At 39.4% G+C, this 23,269-nt stretch overlaps 2 protein-coding genes and 1 long non-coding RNA gene across 5 annotated transcripts in view; 2 read left to right on the plus strand and 1 right to left on the minus strand.

The window, feature by feature from the left end:
- The window catches only part of LOC140344531 (complement factor B-like), a 28,478-nt gene extending 19,539 nt beyond the window's left edge, over positions 1-8,939 (plus strand). The window contains exons 13-18 of the mRNA XM_072431726.1: positions 392-539; positions 2,513-2,592; positions 4,015-4,115; positions 6,045-6,177; positions 7,021-7,070; positions 7,376-8,939. Of these exons, the coding sequence (XP_072287827.1) occupies positions 392-539; positions 2,513-2,592; positions 4,015-4,115; positions 6,045-6,177; positions 7,021-7,070; positions 7,376-7,546 (683 nt within the window). The 3' untranslated portion in view covers positions 7,547-8,939. The remainder of the gene's footprint in view (positions 1-391; positions 540-2,512; positions 2,593-4,014; positions 4,116-6,044; positions 6,178-7,020; positions 7,071-7,375) is intronic.
- A 5-nt stretch (positions 8,940-8,944) lies between these two features.
- LOC140344532 (uncharacterized) lies at positions 8,945-14,358 on the minus strand. The gene is made up of 4 exons (XR_011923583.1): positions 14,274-14,358; positions 14,152-14,193; positions 12,182-12,257; positions 8,945-11,661 (listed from the first exon to the last, which is right to left on the minus strand). It is a non-coding gene; the product is annotated as an uncharacterized lncRNA (long non-coding RNA).
- LOC140344530 (complement factor B-like) overlaps positions 13,515-23,269 on the plus strand; it is a 27,748-nt gene continuing 17,993 nt past the window's right edge. The window contains exons 1-7 of one of the 3 annotated variants that reach the window (XM_072431722.1): positions 13,515-13,673; positions 14,539-14,733; positions 15,721-15,906; positions 16,048-16,221; positions 17,071-17,166; positions 19,586-19,719; positions 21,418-21,556. In XM_072431722.1, the coding sequence (XP_072287823.1) occupies positions 13,610-13,673; positions 14,539-14,733; positions 15,721-15,906; positions 16,048-16,221; positions 17,071-17,166; positions 19,586-19,719; positions 21,418-21,556 (988 nt within the window). In that variant the 5' untranslated portion in view covers positions 13,515-13,609. The remainder of the gene's footprint in view (positions 13,674-14,538; positions 14,734-15,720; positions 15,907-16,047; positions 16,222-17,070; positions 17,167-19,585; positions 19,720-21,417; positions 21,557-23,269) is intronic. The other 2 variants (XM_072431724.1, XM_072431723.1) reach the window with 2 other exon arrangements.

A 23,269-nucleotide genomic window follows, 5' to 3' on the forward strand; every position in this document is an offset into this window, starting at 1 on the left:
GGGTGCCCTTCCGTCGCCCCCCCCCTCCCCTCTCCATAGAGCATGAACGGTGCTGTATGTACAGCATCTTTCATGCATCTTGCAGCCCCTTGTCGTTGGAAAGGATCGTGAAAGATCCTTTCCAACGACAAAAATTGCAAGTGTGTACGCAGCTTAAGAAGAATTATTTTGTCAACATCTAACATATCGCAATACTTTTTTGTGTAAACTCTTAGAAAAAACACCCCATGTCTTTTGAATTTTATCATTTTTTTAAATTTGTTTGACCTTGACTTCAAAGGAACCCATTTAGTCAGAAATGTGAAAATTGCTATTGGTATTGCTGACTTATTTTTGATGGTTTTTGAAGGATTCCATTTTGACAGTAAATTACCATGTTTATTCTTTACAGGACCAAATAACCGTCAAGCACACAATCTCTATCGCCATCCAAAATATGACCCCAGTGGCAAGAAAGATAAGAAGGTTCCAAAATCCTTTGATTATGATTTGGCTTTAATCGAACTAAAACAAAAGATTGAATTTTCTGCCTCAGCCAGGTACCATCTGTTTGTACAGAATTTAATGTTTAAGTGTATGTAATCCTACCAGAAGTCATATGTGCTAATAACCTACTGTACACAAGGAGGGATTATAGAGTGGGGTTAGGGAGGTGATGAAGAGATCTCAAAGTTCAGTATTTCAGAGCACAAAATACATTGGAAGAATTGAAGTTGTTCACTTAGTAATGTGAAGTTTTACTCTGCAAAGGATAAATCTCCTAAAACTCTGCATCTATAACTATACATTCATATATATAAACATTTTTTTTGTCTTTTAACAGTTTTGGATCTTAGATATCTTCATTACATTCACTAAACTAATGAACATATTTATTGCAGAATGATCATTCACTTTGCTTTATTAGTAAATCAGCCTTATTGGGCCTAATTTAATAAAACCCTGCAAGAAGATAAGACTATCATTGGAGAACCTCAGTGATCCAGCAAACCTGGAATAGCTCCAAGACTGAAAATATTTGGCCAACATTAGTGAACTAATAATTATTTTACAGAAATCCATTCCAAGTTTGATTGATCCCCCGCGTTCTCCTATGACAATCTATCTTCTCTAGTCTTGGAGAGCTTTATTAAATCAGGTCCATTGTGTTGTCACTTCAAACAGAAAGGTAGGTGCACATTATAATTCAGGCACATTAACAGTTATTTTACTATCACAGTATCTTTAAAACAATGCATGTACGCTAGGTACACACGTGCAATAATTGTCATTAGAAAGGATCTTTCACGATCCTTTCCAATGACAAAATACTGCACAATGCATGAATGAGCGCTGTACATACATCACCATTCTTCTCTATGAATGGGGAGGGGGAAAACAATGGAGCCTCACCCCACTGTGCTCTCTCCGCTTCACATTCATTACGGTCGTTCCTCATTCGTCGTCCATGGATCCGCCAGGACAGAGGACGGACGACATTCGCTGTACGCACTCCAGATGCTCGTTCGATATCAGCCCTGAGGCGAGAATCAGATGAGAATCATCTGACGTGTGTACGTAGCCTTAGGATGTACTAATTTGTTTTGGCATACACTTTAAAAAGCATTGCTCCTAACAACAACAAAAAAATTATAATTATTTTTATTAAACAGGATTTATATAGCCCCAACGTATTGCGCATATTTGTATATACTACACTTAATTTAACAGGAATGATCTATTATGAGTGTCTGGGAGTGAATTCAGGTAGCTGTTTAAATGCCATTCTCTCTATTTACTACATAATCATTCCTGTATTGTTATATAATACCTATATTTCCTTTATACCACAGAAATTGTTAAAAAAAGAGACTACAGAACTACAGAGCGCTCCCTCTAGCCTAACATAAAACTCTCTATATGATACCATGAAAGTAATAGAAAACAGCAATTATGGGAATGTTTGTCATATTAATGTGTGTCATAGTGAAAGCTATTGTAAGGAAAAAAATGTTATAACAATTTACAGTTCAATTGTGCCCAGACTACAAAGCATAAACTACTTACATTTGCAATACGCAAACAACAACACAACAGGCATTAGGGGTCCCAACAAGAAAAGGTTTTCCGCATCCCTCAAAATTAAAATTACAGAACCAATATTACTCCTAAGGAATATAGAAGAAGGGGATTCAGGTGACAATTACATAAGTAAAAGTAATTATTTCATCTAAAAACATCAGCAATTTTATTCAGTAGCAAAGCACAGAGCCTTCATAAAAAACACACATTTAGAAGGTTTATCCCATTTTTATATATCAAAAGTCCACATACAGCAAGAGTATCCATAGTAATGAGTATTATGTCAATATGATAATGTCCCCAAACATTCTGATGTGTTTCATAGAACTACTGTCAGGGGACAGATAAGTGGATAGGTAGTCCAAATAAAAAAAAAAAGAGACAGAAAGAAGTATGTTTTCCAAATAATCTAAACAAAGAGAATCATTTCTAAATTACTTTCTTTTTACAGACCTATCTGTCTTCCATGCACGACTGGAACATCTTTAGCATTGAAGCAGCGGGATAAGGCATTGTCTTGCAATGACCATAGTAAGTGTGCAAGCATTTAGAATAATAATCTCAGCATGATGTGGGCATTAGGTTGGATTCCCATATTTGTGAGCAGGGTGGCATTACTTTTGAATGGCATCCTAACACACGTCCCTAATACACCACAAAGTGCCTGCATTTTAGTGCACTACAACACACATGTGCATCATCTTTGTGTTTTGTTGCTCCTAATAAAAGGTGCTTTTAAAAAAGTTTTTAAAGCTCTTTTTAAAAATCCCATGGGCTCAGTCTGTATAGATATATTTTTTACCATTTTACAAGGTAAAGTATGTCTGCTCTGAAATCCCAGGCAGTGTTGTCAGCCCTGCCTAATGGTTTACAGATCTCTGTCTACTTGACTCTGGAGTTCTATCCTATTCCAAATGCATATTTTGTTTTCCCTCCCAGCAAAACAATTCTGATGTGTTGACTCACAAGACCCTCTTCACACGCTCCATGCAGGGTGTGATATTGGGGAGAGTACCAATCTTATATTGCCCCTTAAAAGGTACACAAATAGAGGCTAGAGCCTCTCCTTGGAGTCTGTGTTTAGTGTTACGGGCACAGGAACATACATTTTCCCTTATCAGGTATTCTTTTCTGTCATCAGATAATCCACCAGCACATCTTTCAAGATAGTTATTTTACAACACATGTCATAAAAGTTGGAGATTTCCATGCCAGGTGTCATAAAACTCAGGATATGGCAGATAAGGGTAGTGGAGTGGCTTCTGACTGACCTCTGAGCTGTATTCAGGAACACATTTATTAGTAATTGTCATATTTCCACCACATGGTTCCATACAAAGAAATAGGTTGCTGAAACTTAGCTGGATCATTATTGTAAGCATTTAGCTTGTTATGGTGAATCATAATGACGTTTGGTCTCATTGGACTCCATAATTTGGGCTAACTAATAATCTGCTGGTTGACAGTTCATAAAACCTAAACCTGTAGAATTAGGAATCTATCTATAATAGGAACATCCCAGGTATGTCCATAGAGCATAATAATGTATGTGAACACACTCCTTTAGCACTCATACACCTTGCTGTCATTGGATGGTCAGTCCCTTCTCAAGGGTGACGGTGCGTGCCCCCGTATAAGCACATGGTGGTGGTCCACCTGTGTGTGTATGGAACAGGTAACAGATTGGTTAGTCTTGCCCTGCTCAGCTTGCTGGTGCGTGGATTGTTGCTGAATGTGCTGGAAAATCTATGAGCAGGGTGGGACTGAGCAAACGATCGTCACACAGGGTTTTATGGGGAGGTAGTTTTGTGATGCATACATACATTAAAGGGAAATGAGCTTCCAGCAGCTACCCTTGCATGAATGTTAAAAACTTGGTGAAGATGCCACAGCACATAATAAAACATTTGAACATAAGCTAAATAACAATCTTTTGTCTCTCCCCCCCCCCAGAAAACATACTTCTGTCGGGTGAACTGGTCAAAGCATTGTTTATTACAGAAGAAAATAAACAACTTGCGCAGATGAATGTCCTAATAAAACAAGATCAGAAGGTATGGAAGACTGCAATGTTTAATTGTGCTATGTAGATCAGATCTGAAAGCAGAGAAGCAGATAGTAGCAGAGTGAATTACTATGCTTCAGACAAAACCCATTTTTTTCAGGATACTGCTTAGACACAATTACAAATTACATTTATTCCCTATAACGTAGCAAGTTATTACTTTTTAAGTTTAGACATAACAGCACAACTGGAGACCCTAAAATATTCCAAACATATTAGGTGTATGGAAAAGAGACACGTGTAAATACTAACTTTCTTTGGAGAACATTCTTTGAGTGTTTGATTTAGGTTTGATCAAGCGTACTATACATATGGTACAATGTTTTGCAGCAACCCTAGCTCAGTACATTTTTCCCAGTTACAGATAGACATACTGAAGCTAGGGAGGGAGTTACAGTCTGGAAAATGCATTTTAAAGCCATTAGGGGACACATTTTCTATAATTGTGACAGGTTATGTTTTATGTTATTGTGCAATGTTATAAGGCAGCCCAGCACCAGAACAGACAGAAAACACCCGATGCCTTTTATTTATGGATATAATACTTCACATGTCTCCCCATGTCTCAGATAATATCTCTTGAAGAGCTTTGCTTTTTGAAAAATCTTCTGCGTCCAACATTTCTGGGTGTTCCAAAATCCTGCCTATCCTCTGCATGTTGTACTTGTATTTGCCCCCATATCTATATTGTGTCCTGTACTGGCACAGGCGCTGACAGATGAAACCACAGTGCACAGTGGTGGTCCAGGCATCAGACACACTTGAAAGTTTAGAAAGTTTCTTTGAGCACCATAGCTGCACTGGATCAGTCAGGTTACCCAGCACCCCTATGCCTTCCTGAGAGAGGATAAACTGATCCATTGTCAAAAGTGAATTAGTTATTTAGTTAATAAGTTAAGAAGTTAACTATTTTTTTTTCTTTAGAATCAACTATCTTGAATAAAATTTACTTATTTCAGCTAAATAATTGTACCATTTTGTTTGCCCTATTCATAAAATTGTTGATAAATGGGCATGATTGTCACTCCTATCAAATCACCAGTTCACAGGTGTTTTACCATTCCTGCCGCATTGATTGATTTCAGCTTTACTGATCACCTGATAGCATTTTCCAGGTAGGGTCACTTTGTTAGGCCATTACTGTCCAACTTAATGGACATGGAGTGCCAGATATTTCTGGGGCTACTTGTTGCTGCGAAATTTGGGATAATGGCCAAGTGGCGAAGGGTATATTTAAAAAGAAGAACATGCTGATGTTACTTTAGTATCCATGCACTTTAAATTTCATGTGCAACATTAGTAGGACCTGCATCACTACAGCAAATGTTACAACCTTATGACTTGAGTGCTGAATATGACTCAGTGTAAGTTTCTCTCTGATGGTCAGACCCTGGCCAATTATTGTTAAGATAATACATTTTGAGAATGGTTAATAATAACAAATTAGTAATAGGCAATGTTCATGAAGTTCCTGTTTGCAGAGATTTATTCTCTCTCCTTACAGCAGCTACAGTGACTTACATAGGCTACCCTCCCTTGTCGGGAAATTAAGACTAACTTGTGTTTAGGAATTTGGCCCCACTCAACCAGCGCAGTGTACACTGCTTTTGTTGCATGCGGTACTAACTAAAACACGCAAGATACCTGTCCTCAAGAAACAGAGCAGTGCTGAATGATGGCAGGCTTCAGGTTGAACAGGGATTCCATGGACCTTAATGGAGATAAGTAAGGTATATTTTAAACCTTTCATTGGCACCACAGAAAAGTGGATTGTGGATTTATTAATATGACATTACAAAAGGAGTATTAGTAAAAGGTGAACACAAACATGTTAATCTGTTATCTGAATACCACTTCTTCATGAATGTGTCCCTAAACCTCCCCACTCTGACTTAACTAACTCATTCCTTTCCGACAGAGACATGGTTGCCTTGCGGATGCCAAGTTAGTGAAGGAATTCAAGGATGTGGAAGATATTAAAGACGCTGTAACTGACAATTTCTTGTGTACTGGAGGAATAGATCCTGTAGTAGATCCTCAGACATGCAAAGGTAACCCATGATAATACCAATACATTATATGATGTTAAAAAGAACCTTTCAATGGTTTTGGAAATTTTCATAAATAAATTCCTGTTGTGTGACAATATTTGTATACAGCAACAATGTAATATTTGCAGAAACACATTTTATCATAAAAAGCTATTCATCAGCTCCAGTTCAATAGCCTTGCTTAGGCTGAGATGATATGATCAATCTGCTACAAGTAGGTGGAATCATTTCCACAGTCCCCTCTCCTCCAGTGATCAGACTGCAACATTGTCGCTTTGTAATACATCAAAAGTCAAGAAGCTGTAGAAGGTGCTGATTTACATGATGAAAACACTTCATATTGACTGTCCACTAGTGGGGTTGTCTCATGCTGGACATATATTGGTCAACATTTGTAATATACCTGATTTTAAAGTTGATATAAGGCATTGATGTTTGGCCAATATATTGATTAAACATTGATGAGCATTTCTTGTTCTTTAGCTGATCAATGCCAATCCCCCTTTCTAATCAACAGTTTAACTTCGCAGGAGGAGCTCTCCCCCCTACTGGTGGTCAAAGCAGGGGAACTGCATTGATCGAGCAAAAAACAAGGCTGTAGGTGCATGGTGGTAACCAGGTAAACTATAGATTTCTAGGAGATATTGATAATTTACCTGGTCATGCACCTATTGACCAGTGTATGGCCAGCATCATTATCAGAAGAGGAGGCTATATCAATGATATCAGCACAGCGTGTTTTTACTACTTCAGTCATTTCTATTAGGCTTATGTTCCAATGTCATTGTCATTATGGTAAAAGAGCCTGCCTAATTATACTTTTCATTTTTCTTTGTTTTATAGGAGAATCGGGTGGTCCTCTTATCATACAACATAAAAAACGTTTCATCCAGGTAAGAGAAGCCTGACTTAAGGTATTGAAGTATTTTACTTGAATCCTGGCATGCTTCGTGTTTTGCCATTTGTTGCTAAATTAAACCAGAGAATTGGAGGGGTGCAGGAGATGCTGAGAAGATTCAGAAGATTCACAACATGGTAGTTCAGGAGACATTGAACTATCTATTATTTTCTCATTTGTTAAAACATAAAACATGAGCACCAAGAACAGCCGGATGTCTAAACTTTGCCCTGATAATGGTCAGGAAATTTGTTGCAGGTATTTTGTTTTTTAATTTTTACCTCCTTTCCTTCACTACAGGTTGGGGTAATAAGCTGGGGAACAGAGATCAGCTGTATAGGGGATCACAAAACAGGTTATAAAAGGAAGACACCGGTCCCAGCACACTCCCGGGATTTCCATGCTCGGGTCCTCGAAGAAATGAGTTGGATAGAAGAAGTTATAAAAGATGAACTTGTATACCTGAAATAAACCTTCCAAACTTAAACAAAGAAATGAGATCACTGTGGGCTGTGTGATAACTTTGCTTTGCTTTTATACTTCAGCTTTGGATACTTGCCACCATCTTCTTACATCTCCAGCCACCTCTGGCTGTATTTTTGTACTTTCCCTAGTGGACTTTTCAAAAATTTTGTATTACCTAGTACACATCAGGAGGCGTGGGAATCCATAACAGAAATTGGGGGGCAATAAAAATCAATAACTGATATGCTTGTTTTTGGAGGTCTCAGCCTTTTAAGTGGAATTTCAATACAATACAAAATATTACTGTAAGCAGGGATTTCAAAAAGTACAATGGCGGACACTGAAATAATAACCTCTCTCTCTTGGAATGCTTGCACTTTTGCAGCCAGCTTGTCACATGATCAGTGCTATGGCCCTAGTTACCTGGTTTCTACTCGAGACATTTAACTAGAGCAAGGTGGTCAATGGCTTTTATAGAGATCACAAACCTCAGATACCAGATATGTGGTAAGCACTAAAGATAGGAAAGGTAAGTATGTTGGCCGTTATTTTACTCTATATTTATCCAACTATAAAAGACTGTTAAAAAAGGTTTATATTTCATTATAAGTCTACTTAAAAAATTAGGGTACTATAAAAACCAAATTTATTTCTGGTCTATGGTGATAAGGGTAGGCTGAGTGTAAAATGAAACTTGAACAAATCTTTTGCAGCTTGACCAATGAAATCCAGCAATCTAAAGTTCCTCATCCAATATCCTGCTCTTTTCTACTCCCTTGACCTGCCTCAACTTTTCTAGAAAAATTCTCAGTGTAGCAGATATGCGGGAGCAGTATGGACAGGTAAAGGTGGGGTACACCATTGCAATCTAGCAAACTACAAAGTATATAAAGCAAAAGCCCTGCTGCACGCTGGTGATCTCAGTTCTGTAAAAACTTTTTTATTCTGTACAAAAAACACAACAAAGTTCCAAATTAGGACCCTGTGGACTTGCCATTCTTCTCACACTACTGTATAATACTAAATCATAGAGACTGAAATAATAAAGTTTTGACAGAGCTAAGATCACCAGTGTCCAGCTGGCTTTCTTCCATATGTGGGGGAGCTCCTATTTAGTTATCACCTGAGCCTCGTGAACACTGTAGCAGATCTTCGAGCGATGGCCCAATATTTAATTTGAAGGACAAAGTATAGTTTGCCTACAGCCTGCCCTCATCACACTCCATGCACAATGGAACAAATGTATTTCTTAAAACTTTCTAAATGTCATTATTACATGCAAATATTCACTTTGCTTATAAGTAAAATCCACTGAAAACTTGTTTGTTATGAATTTGTACATTGTAATATCAGAGTGAGCACAAACACTTTTGTAACAATAAAAAAAAAATATGAATTATGTGACTATTTATTTTACTTTTGTCATATACTTGTTTTCATATACAATATACAAGTAAGTTTTATCCTGAAACAGAGCGGCAATAAATGCAACTACATTTTCTGATGCATCATCATAACAAGATAGATGTGTCCAAGGCAATACAATGTTTTAAATTGTGGCATTAGTCCTTGGGTGACATTACCCCAATGATACCCAAAATATTTTGTAACTGCTGTGTGCAACTGGTGCCTTCATGGGCTATGTTGTCAACATGTAGTAGGGAGCCCGTGCCATTTGGAAGAATAGGGAGCCCATGCCATTTGGAAAACTATCACCCAATACAATCTTAAACTGTATGTCTGGAGATAAAAATAACATATGTAGTACATCTATCTGATATGCCCTCAATTTCCCATGTTTCATCCCTGCAAGAAAAACGCCCAAACAGAAATTCTGAAGATTAAGCGACCTGACAACAGGGTGCCTCTGCTGTACTCAAATCCAAAGCAGTGTTGTCAGCTCTCCTTGAAACTTTCCTGCTCCTCATTGTCTCTCTTTACATGCATAAATTAATGTCTTCCCCAGCAAAACCAGTCATTGACCTTTGGGAAATGTATTTCTTGGCCGAACCTTAGGCATCCTGATATTGACTCCTCCAGGATTTTTACAAGCTTTGCGATGACATCACATGGCATAATAAAGGCCGTATATAGGTAAAGGTAAAAGTATATATATGTGTTGAGTGCAAGGGGGACTGGGGTGAATTTAAGTCATGCCTATACAAATTCCATACCTGTGTATTGTGTGAAAGAAAAACATTGTCTACTGTTTATATTGCTCATAAGTAAGTATGACAGTTTTCATTCAAAATTTTCACAAACATGCAAAATCACAGCAAAATATATTGTAATCAGTGGGGAAGCCGAAACGTAGCCGAAAAAAAATGGCCCTTTAGAGTTGAAGACGCTAGTTCTTTATACTGGACCTGTGCAAAAACAACAGGGTGGTTGTGCACTAACACTGAAAACATGCAAACAAAAATTCTAATGTAATAAGTAAAAAAAAATATAAAATAAAATATACAAATAAGAAAAAATTACTATACGTACAAGGGTGAATCCAAAAGCACAGCAGGAACCCAATACAACAAAACTGCAATACAATCCTGTCTAATTGCTCTAATAGTGCAGTCCATCTCTGGGGCCACAGGCCTGGATTAACCATTTCTTACTGAATTTACAGCTATTTGTTAGAAAAATGCTGAAAAAGTGTGTTGATCCTGCTCCTCGAGGACTGGAGTTGTATACATAACTCCAACTCCCCAAAAGAAAAACTTACATTCCCTTCTGAAGCTGTGTAATTATTGGAACTGGCCATAAGTGTTTAAATAGCTTGCAAAGTCACCTGGAATGGCTCAAAGTACCAGGAAATGGGTCATTCCTACATAAAAAGTGCAATTTTGTAAAAAGATATAAAAAAAAAAACTAAAATGAAGTGTGTTTAAAAATGTTTTTATTTTTGATTTTGCAAATTTAAAAACCTAAACAATAGAGCTCACTCATTCCTAGTTTATAGTAAAATGTTGAAGTATCGGTGGAGTTTAGTCAAAGCATTTTCTCTAATCCTAAAAAATCGGTAAATACAAAAAAGGCAGCAAAAAAGGTAAAAAGGTTTCTGATTTTCCTGTTCGCAATACCATTAATTTAAAGCAGAACTAAACCTTGGGAATACTTACCTGTCCCAGGTCCATCGCAGGTGTGGCTATTGTCTCTCTTCTGCCACATCCTGATCATCGACCATCTTGATTGGCCAGGATGATGTAACTCCGGTGGAGGCATGCAAGAGTTTATTCAGTCCACAAGGGAAGCTGAGATTGCCAGATATACCTGGCAACAATCCCTAAACTGCGCATACAAATTTTGACAGATGGGCGGCAACCAGGTAGGTAAGAATTCTTAGCAGAAAGGACAATGTCTAACGTCAACAAACTTTTGAAGCGGAATAACAAAATAATATGGGCAAACTATAGAAAATAATTACAAACATTAATAGTATATATAATAAAGTTGTTCATGTTAGGTGTTCATGTTAGATGCCTGGTAATTTTATCTGCATTGATAGAAGAGGTTTCTTCTGTGAAAATGTGAATATTCATCAAAAAGGAAACGGATCATTCTTACTGGTTTTAATTCTACATGCATGAATATTTCTGTTAAAAGACTAGAATTTTTATTTCATTTTTCGGTAATGGGATACCCTTCTAATGCTTAGTGTATGGGACTGCCCTATGTATAAGCTCCTAACGCCATTACAAGTTTATGGGACATACAAAAGGGTATTTCAGTGTTGTTGGCATGTATGATATTTCCAATTGATTTATAGAATAGACAGGAGAATGCTATTCAAGATTCCCTGACATTGTTTTGCCGCATACCCTGATGTAAAATAATGTAGATATAATAAAGAAAATAAGAAAAGCCAGGGTATTTGCCTAGCAGCAGTGTATTGAACATTTTTTTTACTTATTTAGGAATGTGCATACAACAAAAAATATTGTCATTAAACAATTTAACATAGTTAAGGTCACCCACGCTGAGTTTCTGAGGGAGGGTTTTCTTTGACCTGTTAACTAGACATAGAAACCTTAAGGAGATTACAGCAATAGAACATTCTGTGACCCAACGCGTTTCACCTCTAAGGGCTTCCTCAGGGGACTCGGTATAGGATGTTAGATTGCTGGCTGCATATAAGCATATCATATACATAAATATAGTTGCACAACAAAGGTCAATGTTATTCGTCCATCCTTTAGAGAATTACAATATAGCACAATAAAAATGTTAGTATTGAGTTGCAGAGTAATACTAGGGTGATCATATCGGGTCAATATATTGGTGTTAACAAAGAGTGTTTATGAATCATTAAAAATAGTAAGAGTATCACATACACTTGTACTTATGATAGAGGTATTAGAGCAATACATTAATACTAAACATACAATGAAGGGATATATGTAAGAACCAATCATGATTGTAGAGCTGATACTTAAGTAAGGTATATATTGTATAGTATTCCACGTATTGATATTTCAACATGAAGAACATAAAGAAATAAATCACCACAAATACATATACTGAGACGTAATAGAATAAAATAGAAATCCAATATATGTCCAGCTATAACGTTTCAAACAAGGTCTATGTGCTCCTAATAAAAGTTTGTGTTGTTGTTTTTGGTCATGATTGTGAAGGTGTACTTACATGTATTTGTATGATAATCAGGAATGAAGAAAGGATGGGATTCAAAGAAGGGTGAACTGTATAGTGACATCGGTGTCTGGGATGAGAGAAAAAGGGTAAGATTTACTAATAATACACAAATAGTATTGCAGAATATGTATTACAATTATAAAATAAAAGAGGTATTTGGTATAGACAAAGTTACTAATGGTATATTTTATTCATGAGATATTAGAATAATTTATCATGATAGTTTGGACAAAGGTGGTATTTATAGTGCTGGTGGAGCTATCTATAATAGAAATAGTTAAATGTAGGAATGCTAAATGCTAAATCTAAATATATAATACTAAGTATTTATTAGGTATATTGCCAGCAGAAAACCAATGAAATTGAAGTAAACAGAATGGAAACAATTCTTGTGAAAAAAGGAGATTGCTGTACCTGAATGTGCTGGATGTGAGGATTCAAGAGCTGTGGCATGCAGTAAGAGTGCTGTGCAGGGAAAGCAACGTGGAAAGGACAGTGCTGGTGTCTGTCCTTTTAAGAGGAAGTGAAAGTTTAAATTGGGGATTAATAGCACATGCGCAATACTGAGTCCCCTGAGGAAGCTCTTAGAGGCGAAACGCGTTGGAACACAGAATGTTAAATTGCTATAATCTCATTAGGGATTAAATGTCTAGTTAACAAGTCAAAGAAAAAAAACCCTCTACAAAATTCAGCGGGGGTGACCTTAACTATATTAAATTGTTTAATGACAATATTACTGTTGTATGCACATTCCTAAATAAGGAAAGTTATTATTTTTTCCAATACATTGCTGCTAAGCAAATACCCTGGCTTTTCTATTTTTCTTTATTATATTTACATTTCCGATTGATTCAAACAACAATAAAAAAGTCTTCCTCAATCTCCTGAGGAAGCAGAGAAACTAATTTGTGAAATGCATAGGGTGTGTACATATTTAAATGCTGAACTTTTATTTAAAAAAGTCACTTACCTTTACTTCTAAAAAACCCTCAATCCATGTAAAAACCATACCTAGCATGTGCCCCACTGCCTTGGCTTCCCTCTTCTTTCTGGGGTTTTATCGATACGTCCAAAGCCACCATCTTGTTTCTTCCTGATGTCTCAGGTCTTTTTTTTCCAGTGCCCACCATATCACACACATGGGTACAGGAACCCTCATGTTAGCAAGAATTCCTGTGCCAAGGACACTGCCAGGTGTGTTGATCTATACAGACCTGGCACATCCGTTTTGGCAGTTAGCAAGAGTGAAATGGTCTAAAATTGTGTAATCTCTTCTCCTGTCAGTAAACAGTTCTTGTGAAAGCAAACTGTTATCATTTACCCTTTCCCCCGAAATTCATGTGCTCATGATACCTTCCTATAAGCATACAGGTGCTGGACAAGGTCAGAAAAGGACAAAACGGCGGAGGGACAGACAGAATGCAACAAAGGTCCTCTGCAGCTTGCAGGATGATTCTTCTCCTTCTACTCAGCCACATAGCAGGTAAGTCACAGAGTGGTGTGAATGCAACATTCCCTGTTACCTGGCTAGACCTAGGAACACAATGGAAAGATCAGACTTCCTTGATGCCAGTTTACCCACTGTGAATCTGGAATGAACGAGAAGGGCAGATTGTCACCCTAACTTGGAAGAAAATGTAAGATTATCCTTCCAAACTGCTATGACTTCAGTTTTATGTGTACAGACAGATGACAACTATGCAAAACTGATCTCCTGATTTGGGCAAAAACGTTTTTATCTCTTTTACAAAGCAAAATGTTTAGCAAGTCATAGTAAATAACAAGAAAAGCTGATAACATTTAAAATGGAGATTATACATTGAGATTTCAGATTTTAAAGTGAACAGGAGGGTTATTTTCATTGCTTTATCTGACATTTAACAATATATCTCTGCAGGTGAGTCCTCACACAAACAGACCCAAGGGTGAATTGTATTTTAAAAGGTTACAGAAGTTCTTACCTTTGGACCTTTTCTAGTCCTCTCTCTGTAGCCTTGTCATTCCTTTAACATTAGAGAAATACAAATAATCAGACAAAAAAGTTTCGGGAAACAAAAAACTTAAAAAAAAAGGAAAAACCTACCTGAAACCAAATACGCTGCTCTCTTTCATGACACCACTACCTGTAACTCATTGCAGTCAGCAGACAGAACCAGGGAAAAGTGCAAGGAACACAGAAGACTGACGCAACTCCAAAATGTTGGTTACCGGACTTTGTAGATGATTTGTAAATGGAGCACTTTAAGTGCAGTTTTTTTGTTTTGATGGAATATTCTAATTTGTCATACTGGAATATATTTTGAGTTTTTATAGTCACTATTACAGTGACATTGTCTTTCTTGTTCCAGTGTCCATTGCTGCCCCAGCAGTTCAGTGTGACCTTAGTAAAGTGTCTATCAATGGTGGCAACTATACAGTAAATGATGATGGTGATAAAGTGGAGTACAGATGCCCAAAAGGAAAGTATCCATTCCCAGTGGTTGTACGTCAGTGCCAATGGAACAGGAAATGGACAAAGGAAAAGGAACAGGCTGAATGCAGGGGTAACTATCAACTGCTGATTGTTTTCTCCTTGTGTTGTGCCACTGCCTGACCCCCCCGGCGCCTACCGTCTCTCCCTTCCTGTGATGCCATTGTCTGTTACCTCTAGTGCCTACTGTCTGTCCCTTCCTGTTATTCAACTGCCTGCCCCCTCTGGTGCCTACTGCTTGGGCCCACTTGTGATGCCATTGCCTGTTACCTCTGGTGTCTAATGATTGTCCCCCCTGATGCCTATTGTCTGTGCCTACCTGTGATGTCATTGTCTGCTCCCTCTGGTGCCTACTGTCTGCCCCTTCCTTCGATGTCACTGACTTTCCCCTCAGATGCCTACTGACTGTGCCTACCTGTGAGGTTATTGTCTTTCCCCTCTGGTGCCTACTGCCTGTGCCTACCAGTAATGTCACTGCCTGTCCCCTTAAATGCCTACTGTCTGTCCCCTCCTGTGGGGTGTTTGTCTGTTCCATTTGGAGCCTACTGACTGTGCTCACCTGTAATGCAACTGCCTGTCCCCTTTAGTGCCTATTGTATGTGCCCACCTGTAATGTCACAGCCTGTCCCCTCTGGTGCCTACTGTCTGTGCCCACCTGTAATGCAACTGCCTGTCCCTTTTAGTGCCTATTGTATGTGCCCACCTGTAATGTCACAGCCTGTTCCCTCTGGTGCCTACTGTCTGTGCCTACCTGTGGTGTTTGTCTGTTCCATTTGAAGCCTACTGACTGTGCCCACCTGTAATGCCACAGCCTGTCCCCTCTAGTGCCTACTGTCTGTGCCCACCTCTGTGATGTCACTGCCTGTCCCCTCTGGTGAATATGGTCTGTGCCCACCTGTGACGTCACAGCCTGTTCCCTCTGGTGCCTACTGTCTGTGCCTACCTGTGGTGTAATTATCTGTCCCATCTGGTTCTTATAGTCTGTCTCCTGGGCTCCTCTTATGCTGTGTTACTATTTGACCCATCCTGTGCTGTTCCACTATATTCCTGATGTTTGTAGATGTTCAGTGTCCTAGGCCCGGGACATTTGACAATGGAGATTACACACCCAAGGAAAAAAAATACTTTGTGGGAGACGTCTTGAATTTCCAGTGCTGGGACGGATTTACATTAGATGAATCACAAAACCGCACATGCCAGGAGAATGGGAAATGGAGTGGGCAAACAGCAATATGTAAAGACCAAGGTGAGAATTTTTAATTGAAGATATATCAGAAGAATATGATAAAGTAGTGCATTTCTAATTTTATATTTTAGTTTAAAAAGAAACAAATTAGATGGAAAAACATTATAAACTTAAACTTGTTAATTCCTTACTTCTTTTCAGACAGCTACTGTCCAAACCCCGGAACCCCCATGGGGGCCACTAAAGTAGGTTCTTCCTATAGGATCGAAGGCAAAGTGATCTATCAGTGTCTCGATGGACTAAAGATGGTTGGTTCTAAGGAGAGGGTATGCCAGGAGAATGGGAAGTGGTCAGGAACAGAACCATCATGCAGACGTAAGAGATCCAAAAAATGGAAACAATCTTTTTAGTTCATCTGTCAACACAAGTAAAACTGTTGGGTAAAATGTACCTTCAAACTGCAGAACCATTCAAGCCCTTGGTGGTGTCAGAACTTGCCACCACCTCCAACCCCAACACATCCCTACTAATCCTTCTTTATATTGGGATGCATCACTGGCCAATGACAATGTCCACAAAGCACATCAATGCCTGTATATTTAGAGGTACTTAGAGCTGCTTTTCGATTTTATTTTTTTTATGGATACAACCCCCAAATTATTTTGCAAGTTCAGAATTCTACCTAAGAGGCTCAACTGCAACTTGGATGAGGAGCCCTACCTAAGCCTTGTCAAGATACTCATGTAGAGGACTATTGGTGGTTCAAAAGCTTTGATTAAATAAAAGTAGAGTTAGTAGGTGGAACTTAGGTTTCAATTGGATTTGACTTAACTTCCAGGGGCCGTGCTTATGTCTGAAGTTTATATAAACTCCATAAAGCAGAGTGTCCCTATTTATGCTACAAACAGCATGAAATTTACAATTATATATGGAGCCTTATAATGGGAATTGACACTTACAGATACATTTTCCCATTAAAACAAGGAGTTTCTCCGACAAGTAAACATTAGATCACTTAATGGGATTCATATAGTCTACTGGATGTAAAAATTCTTCTATAAAGTATATAAAAACACAGTGTAAGGCTAGTGTGTCTTTCACAAGAGCTATCTTTATACAGGAGAGCTATTTAGAAATACAAGTATCTGCTTGCATTGTTATGTCATAGAGTCTGGATGGAATAGCATAACTAATGTATGTTTCCACAAACCCGAATATCCACAGAATGGTACACATACGATAGCCCAGAGGAAGTAGCGAAGGAATTTGGCTCATCAATTTCTGAAACTATCGAATCATCAGACCCAGGAAGAGTTGAAGGTAATATAAAAATTAATATCCTATACCAGCTTCACGGCTCCACAGGGCCAAGTGGTGGACCCATTGGCCCTGATTCATTAAAGCTCTCCAAGGCTGGGGATAATACACTTTCACCAGTGAAGCTGGGTGATCCAGAAAATCTGGAATGGATTTCTTCAATGTCATTTGCTATTTGCTAGCAAATGCTTTGAATCCATCCCAGGTTTGTTGGATCACTCAGCTTCACTGGTGAAAGTGTATTATCCCCAGCCTTGGAGAGCTTTAATAAATCACGGGGCGGAGGGTCTAAGAAGTAGCTTGGTTTTTCCCAGAGCCTCTAGAGGTGAGGTTTTTGTGTGGCAAGCTACTGCCAGGTTGCGGCCCCCGTACCGCCAAGGCAGGTGACTGCTAACAAGCAGGAACCAAAAGGTAGTGCCAGAGGGAAATCCAAAAGAGTAGTCAAATGAGCCAAAGGTCAGGTCAGGCAGCAAACAAGAGTCATCAGGAAACAAGCCAGGGTCGGTACACGGATATCACAAGAACAGAACCGAGCAACTGGAGCAGTAGAAACCTGGGAGTAGAACCACAAGGAACTCCTTCTTCCAGGTAACTTCCTGTTGCCAGGTCACTTCCTTAAAAAGGGATGTCAGGTGATAGGAGTGGATCACGAGAGCCGCATACACCAATCCCACCAGCAGAGGGAGTGCTGGTGATGAGACAGTCTCAGGTGGTATTCAGATGTTTGCTAGCAGATGGAGTGCGTCTGTGCAATACCCTGGTTCCCTGAGGCAAGGGAGCAGCTGACAGAGAATCTCCTGACCTGGACCAGGAAGTATGCAGAGAGTTGAATCCAAAAGCAGAGATGGTGCTGGCAGCAGGGAACTGCATGGAGGGTGAGCCAGAAGGAGGCAGAAATGACCTGGACCTGCGGGGATCTGTGACACAGCTATTCTCTAGGTTTCCTCTACATCTTGCTATTCTTCAATATTTGGTTGAGTGACCCCAATTTTCTATGGCCAATACCACTTGGTTGAGTCAGGACAATGACACCAAAGCTCTTTACATTTGTAAGGGGAACACTCTTTCCACTGACTACGAATGTAATACATTTTTTCCACTGATCCTATGTTTTTAGTAGGTGTTCCCCATGATCTGAACATTTTTCCAGGATTATTCAGGAGGTAAAAAGATTAAGAAAGGCTGCCCCATACCATTGTTGCTGGTAATGTGTTTGGTGATTCGCAATGAAAGGGCCGGACATGTATACCAAGCTTAAAGGTTCATCTAAGATCCAACATGTTTGGGGGTTCAGAGTGCCCCTTTTTATCATAGGTTTATTTTGCTAGAAAAACTTTTCAAATGTGGAGTGATCACAAAGGGGAGTTTCAACAAAGTTTCTAAAAATTATCTTCTCCAGATGCTGGTTCTGGGACTCTGATAGTAAAATCTTTGAGTCTGGGTTTGCACGTTGCATTCATCTACATTGGTCATTATGAGGGGTCTCTGTTTCATAGTTACATAGTCAATTAGGTTGAAAAGACATAAGTCCATCAATGTCACGCTAGGGGGGGCATGGCCACTAAGGGGCGCTACAGCTTGCACAAAAGTGGTGCAAACCCTAAAAAGGGCCAAGGCACAGAGTCTAAGCATTAACCAGGTTTTCTTCAGGGCCCCTAGTAGTGAGGATGTTGCATTGCTTGTTAACGTCAGGTTGCAGTCCTTGGGCACACAAGGGTGGGCAGGACACGGTACCAAATCATTAGGCAGAAAAATCGTCAAGGAAGGCCAAGGTCAAATCAGGCAGCAAACAAGCAAGAGAGTTAGGTCACAAGCCAGGGGTCAAATACCAGGAAGCCAGGGGTCAAATACCAGGGATCCAGGAAATAAAAGCCAATGACACAGGGGCCACTGCTGGCGCAGGGAACACTGGAGACACTGGAAGCAACAGGAGGCACAGGAATATCCACAGACAGAGAGGAACACTGGAACAGCACAGGGGAGCTGGATAGAGGAATTAACCAACAGGTGTAGAGGAAATGCTCAGCAGAGCTAGGGGGTTCAGCACTAGTGGAGACATGTTGCATGAACGTTGAGTGCTGTGTCTGAGCTAGCTATATAGCCAAGGATGATTAGGAGGCTATTTTCTGATTGGCCAGGGGATTTGGGGAAACTGATAAAGCTTGGGAGCAGAGGCACGCCCAGAGTCAGCTGATGCAGAGGAAGGCAAAAAAAAGGTACAGTTTGCTCTAACAGGAAAAAAAATTACTTTCTGATTCCATGACGCAATCGGATGTTCCCTGGATCAACAGTCATTGTTATCGTTACTTTTAATGCTTTAATATCCAGTTATAATCTGTGCTTCTAGAAAAAGATCCAGGTTTTTCTTAAAGCAATCTATACGATATCTTTTATCTTTTTCATTTTTTTTCTCTTTTTACAGTTATTGACCCTCGCTTTGTGAAAGTAAAAACAGGGGGCCTCATGAATATCTTCATAATCATTGATGCCTCAAAAAGCGTTGGCCTTAAAAACTTTAACACTGCAAAGGGAATTGCGGAAACTTTTATAGAGAAGGTATGGAGTGCTGTGCTAAAGGAAATAGGTATGAGATGAAAAAGTAAATGAATTTCACATCACAAGTAACACACTGCAGACACAGAAATAAGATCCAAATTCAGCTACCAAACTTTATCCTACTTTTCCACCTTTATTGTCTTTGAATGTAGAATTTCGTTGCAAATATTAGATTCAGGAACATAAATATGAATGATGGGATCCCATAGCAAAACTAATAAGGGGCCTCCTTTACTTTTCACTTAATTTCCAAAATCAAATTTTTTGTAGACGATTCTCTGCACTTTAATTCTTTATTGGTTCCTGTATTGGTTGTTGAACTAGAAAAAGTATTTTCCGAATGCTATTGTTATATGAAGCCAGATAGTGCCGGGCCCCAAAGTAGTGACAAGGTTAGATTTGCCAACTATTATACCCCTGGATAGATCCTTTTATGTTAACATTGGCTGCACGTTTTAACACAATTTATTTGTACAAATTGTACATGTTTCCTGTGATGCAGTTATTGGTGTCCAGAAGGAACTCTACAAGAAGCAACTAATTTTTTTTCTTTTACTCAAAGGTTACAAAACAACAGTTTAATCATTTACATTTACATTGTAGTTACCTTTAAGATACAGCTTCTAAGCTTCCTTGGGGGTATTAGTACCTCCAATGTAATGAGCAGTAAGAGGTTTGCCCACTGTTGTTACCCCATTTCTAGCCACATTCCTAGATATTCCTCCCTGTCCAAGGCTTTGGGTCGCTGTGATACCTCCCATAGGGATGCATATGTTAACAGGCTGGACATAAACTTGGTAGACAACCCATTTATTACCCATTTATATAAAGAAAAGATCTTAAAAAAAAGGGGTGAAGCACTTCCCCCTTCTGTCTTGATCAAGATTGAATGGGAGCACAGAGCCTCCCAGGATGCCTAGGTAACGCATCCCGGGAAGCTCTTGGCTGCTCCTTGGGCATGTGCTTTTTATGCACAATTTACTTCACTAAGGGGAAACCAGCTCTCCTTTTATCTCCTTTACAGTGGACTACGTCCCCCGATTTTGCACCAGCTCAGTGTTAGATTGGGTGATGTAGCCAGGAGAAGGAAGGGGAAGACTGAAGATGGCCACACCTGGATGAAGAAGAATTAAAGGCGGCGTGGGACCCAATCGAGGAAAGGTCCATTGTGATCGAGGGATCTGCCGGATTAAAGGTAAGTGTGATTTTTTATTTTTTGGTTTATTTCCACTAAAATATATTTCCACTTGTCAGCTATGGGTTCCAAGTTCTTCCCCATTCCTTTCTCCACCTCCTCCATAGGCAAGTGTCATACTTTTTGGAAATCTAAAGACCTGTCATGTGATGCATAGGGTGCTCTTCCTCTTTGACTCTCTGGCACTGGTGGGTGTGCTCAATTATCCAGAAATATCAAACTGTGCAGTGGTGCTGTTGCATGGCGCTATGCACTCATAATATTTCCTGAATCTTTCTGGAACTTGAGAAGACTGAGAGCATGTTGTGTCGTATTAAGCACAGCAGTGGGCAGTATCGGAGAAAGGGAGAGTAATAAAACCCAACATAGGGGACATATTTAGGAAAAAAAATCCCAGAAATAGACTTATAGACTAGGTGAACTTTCACTATAGGAATAATTCTATCTTATGTTACCTAACCTTGATATTCTGTGCAGTGAAATATATATGTGCTTGTTTGCAGATCTCCAGCTTTGACTTTACCCCTCGGTACTCTGTCCTTACGTACGCCACACAGATAAAAAGGATTGTGACTCTCTCGGACGAAGACAATGTAGAGCCGGATGAAGTTATTAAAAAAATTAAAGCTTTTTCATATAAGGGTAAGGAACCAGGTGGCTTGTAGAATAGGTCACTGAAAAGAGCAAGACTAAGAAGTTCTGTTTTTCTCCCCTAGTTGTTGCTCTTCCCCCCCAACCAATAACAGCCTTTGACACTGATGCATGCACCATGGGATCTGTTCCACATGAAGAAATAAATCACACACACCTGAATTAAACATTACTTTTACTGAAAGTGTCCAAATAATGGCATAAGTGAAAATATAGGAAATGACCCACAATGCACCATGGGGGGCCTATAGGGCTTGTTCATATGAACAATTATGCACTGGTACTGTAATGGCTTTACATCACATCACATGCTTGTCCATAGCAGTGCACAGGTCCTTGGCCAGGCAGTAAGTAGAAAAGCCATATGCCATCTGTTTCTTCCATTTGCCCTTATTGTAGAGGTCCAATAACAGAAAGTGAAAGGAAATTTCTCCAAAGTGAGAATTCCATTTCAGACACGTGTTACTAGAATAGGTTATTGTAATCCACCACTACTAAAAATAAAAAATGGGTTGTGGAATTGCAGGTCTTAGATGTGCCACAAAAGACTGCAGAACCATTTTCATTTTTCAAATAAAAACTAATGCAAATCTAAAATCCTGTTTCCTGTTTACGTGTACATACCTACAAAAATGGCCTCACTTTATCCCATCAAATATAACAATAAGGTACGCTACATACGATAGATTTATTCAAGCTATAACTGGGTAAGCTCCGCTTTAAGTCACTGGAGGTCTTTGGTGCCTCTGTGTAGTTCTATCAGTTGCATCAGAGTACCCACCAAGTTGCACTGGCTGTCATATAACCCTATTACAAGTTTTGTTGTAGTACATTGCCTATTCTAGAACCCTGTACATTTCATAGTTCTAAAGAGAGGCCCGTAGCCGTAAGAAATTAGGCGCAGGGCCTACGTGACAGGGTGCGAGGCCTAGCCCAGGAGTGATATTGGTTAATAAAATCAAATAAGGGTAGGAGGGGCTGTGCTAGTGTTGAGCGTGGGGTAGGAGGGGTTTAGGCATAGGACAAGTTAATAGGGGGAAGACTACAGTGAGTGGCCCTCGTTGGAAGAAAAATTTTTCGTCCCACTGACCCCTTCTGGTATGGTTATAATTTGAAAGTTTGGTAAATTTTAGTGATTGGGGTCTTGGAAGGCAAGGATCCAGTGCACTGGAAAAGTGGTGGATTTTGGCAGGGGAATCCTCTTTGGTGGGGTCTCCCCCTTTGTGGTGAACGGATGAATATGGCTCCTGAAGCAGTTCTGGGCTGCTAGGGGCCAAGGTGGAGATGTTGGAAGTGTTAAATTCCTGTTGGGTGTGGATTTTGCCTTCTGAGACCTGCAGCATGGTTGTTTGGGTGTATAATTGGGATAACATTATTGTTATCAAATATATTGTTGTTTTTATTATGGTTATGTATTGTTGTTGTTATGGTTATGTATTATTAAGCAGCTGACCGATAAGCCCGACCTTGGTACCGGATAAAAAAAGTTACTATTTTCGATAAGCCCGAACTTTTCTGACTGCATGAAAATACAGTGAGAAAAGTTCGGGTTTATCGATCACTTACCTGGTCCCGCTGCGATCGTCCATCCGTCGTGTTCCAGCGACGTCCTCCAGTGTCGGGTGTCCTCTCCGGGAAGAAGGAGCCGGCCGGCTTCTTCTCCCTCCATTCTGTCCAGCGATCACAAAAAAAAAAAAAAAAAAA

The sequence above is a fragment of the Pyxicephalus adspersus genome, chromosome Z (genome assembly GCF_032062135.1).
Source record: "Pyxicephalus adspersus chromosome Z, UCB_Pads_2.0, whole genome shotgun sequence".
NCBI classification, from domain to species: domain Eukaryota; kingdom Metazoa; phylum Chordata; class Amphibia; order Anura; family Pyxicephalidae; genus Pyxicephalus; species Pyxicephalus adspersus.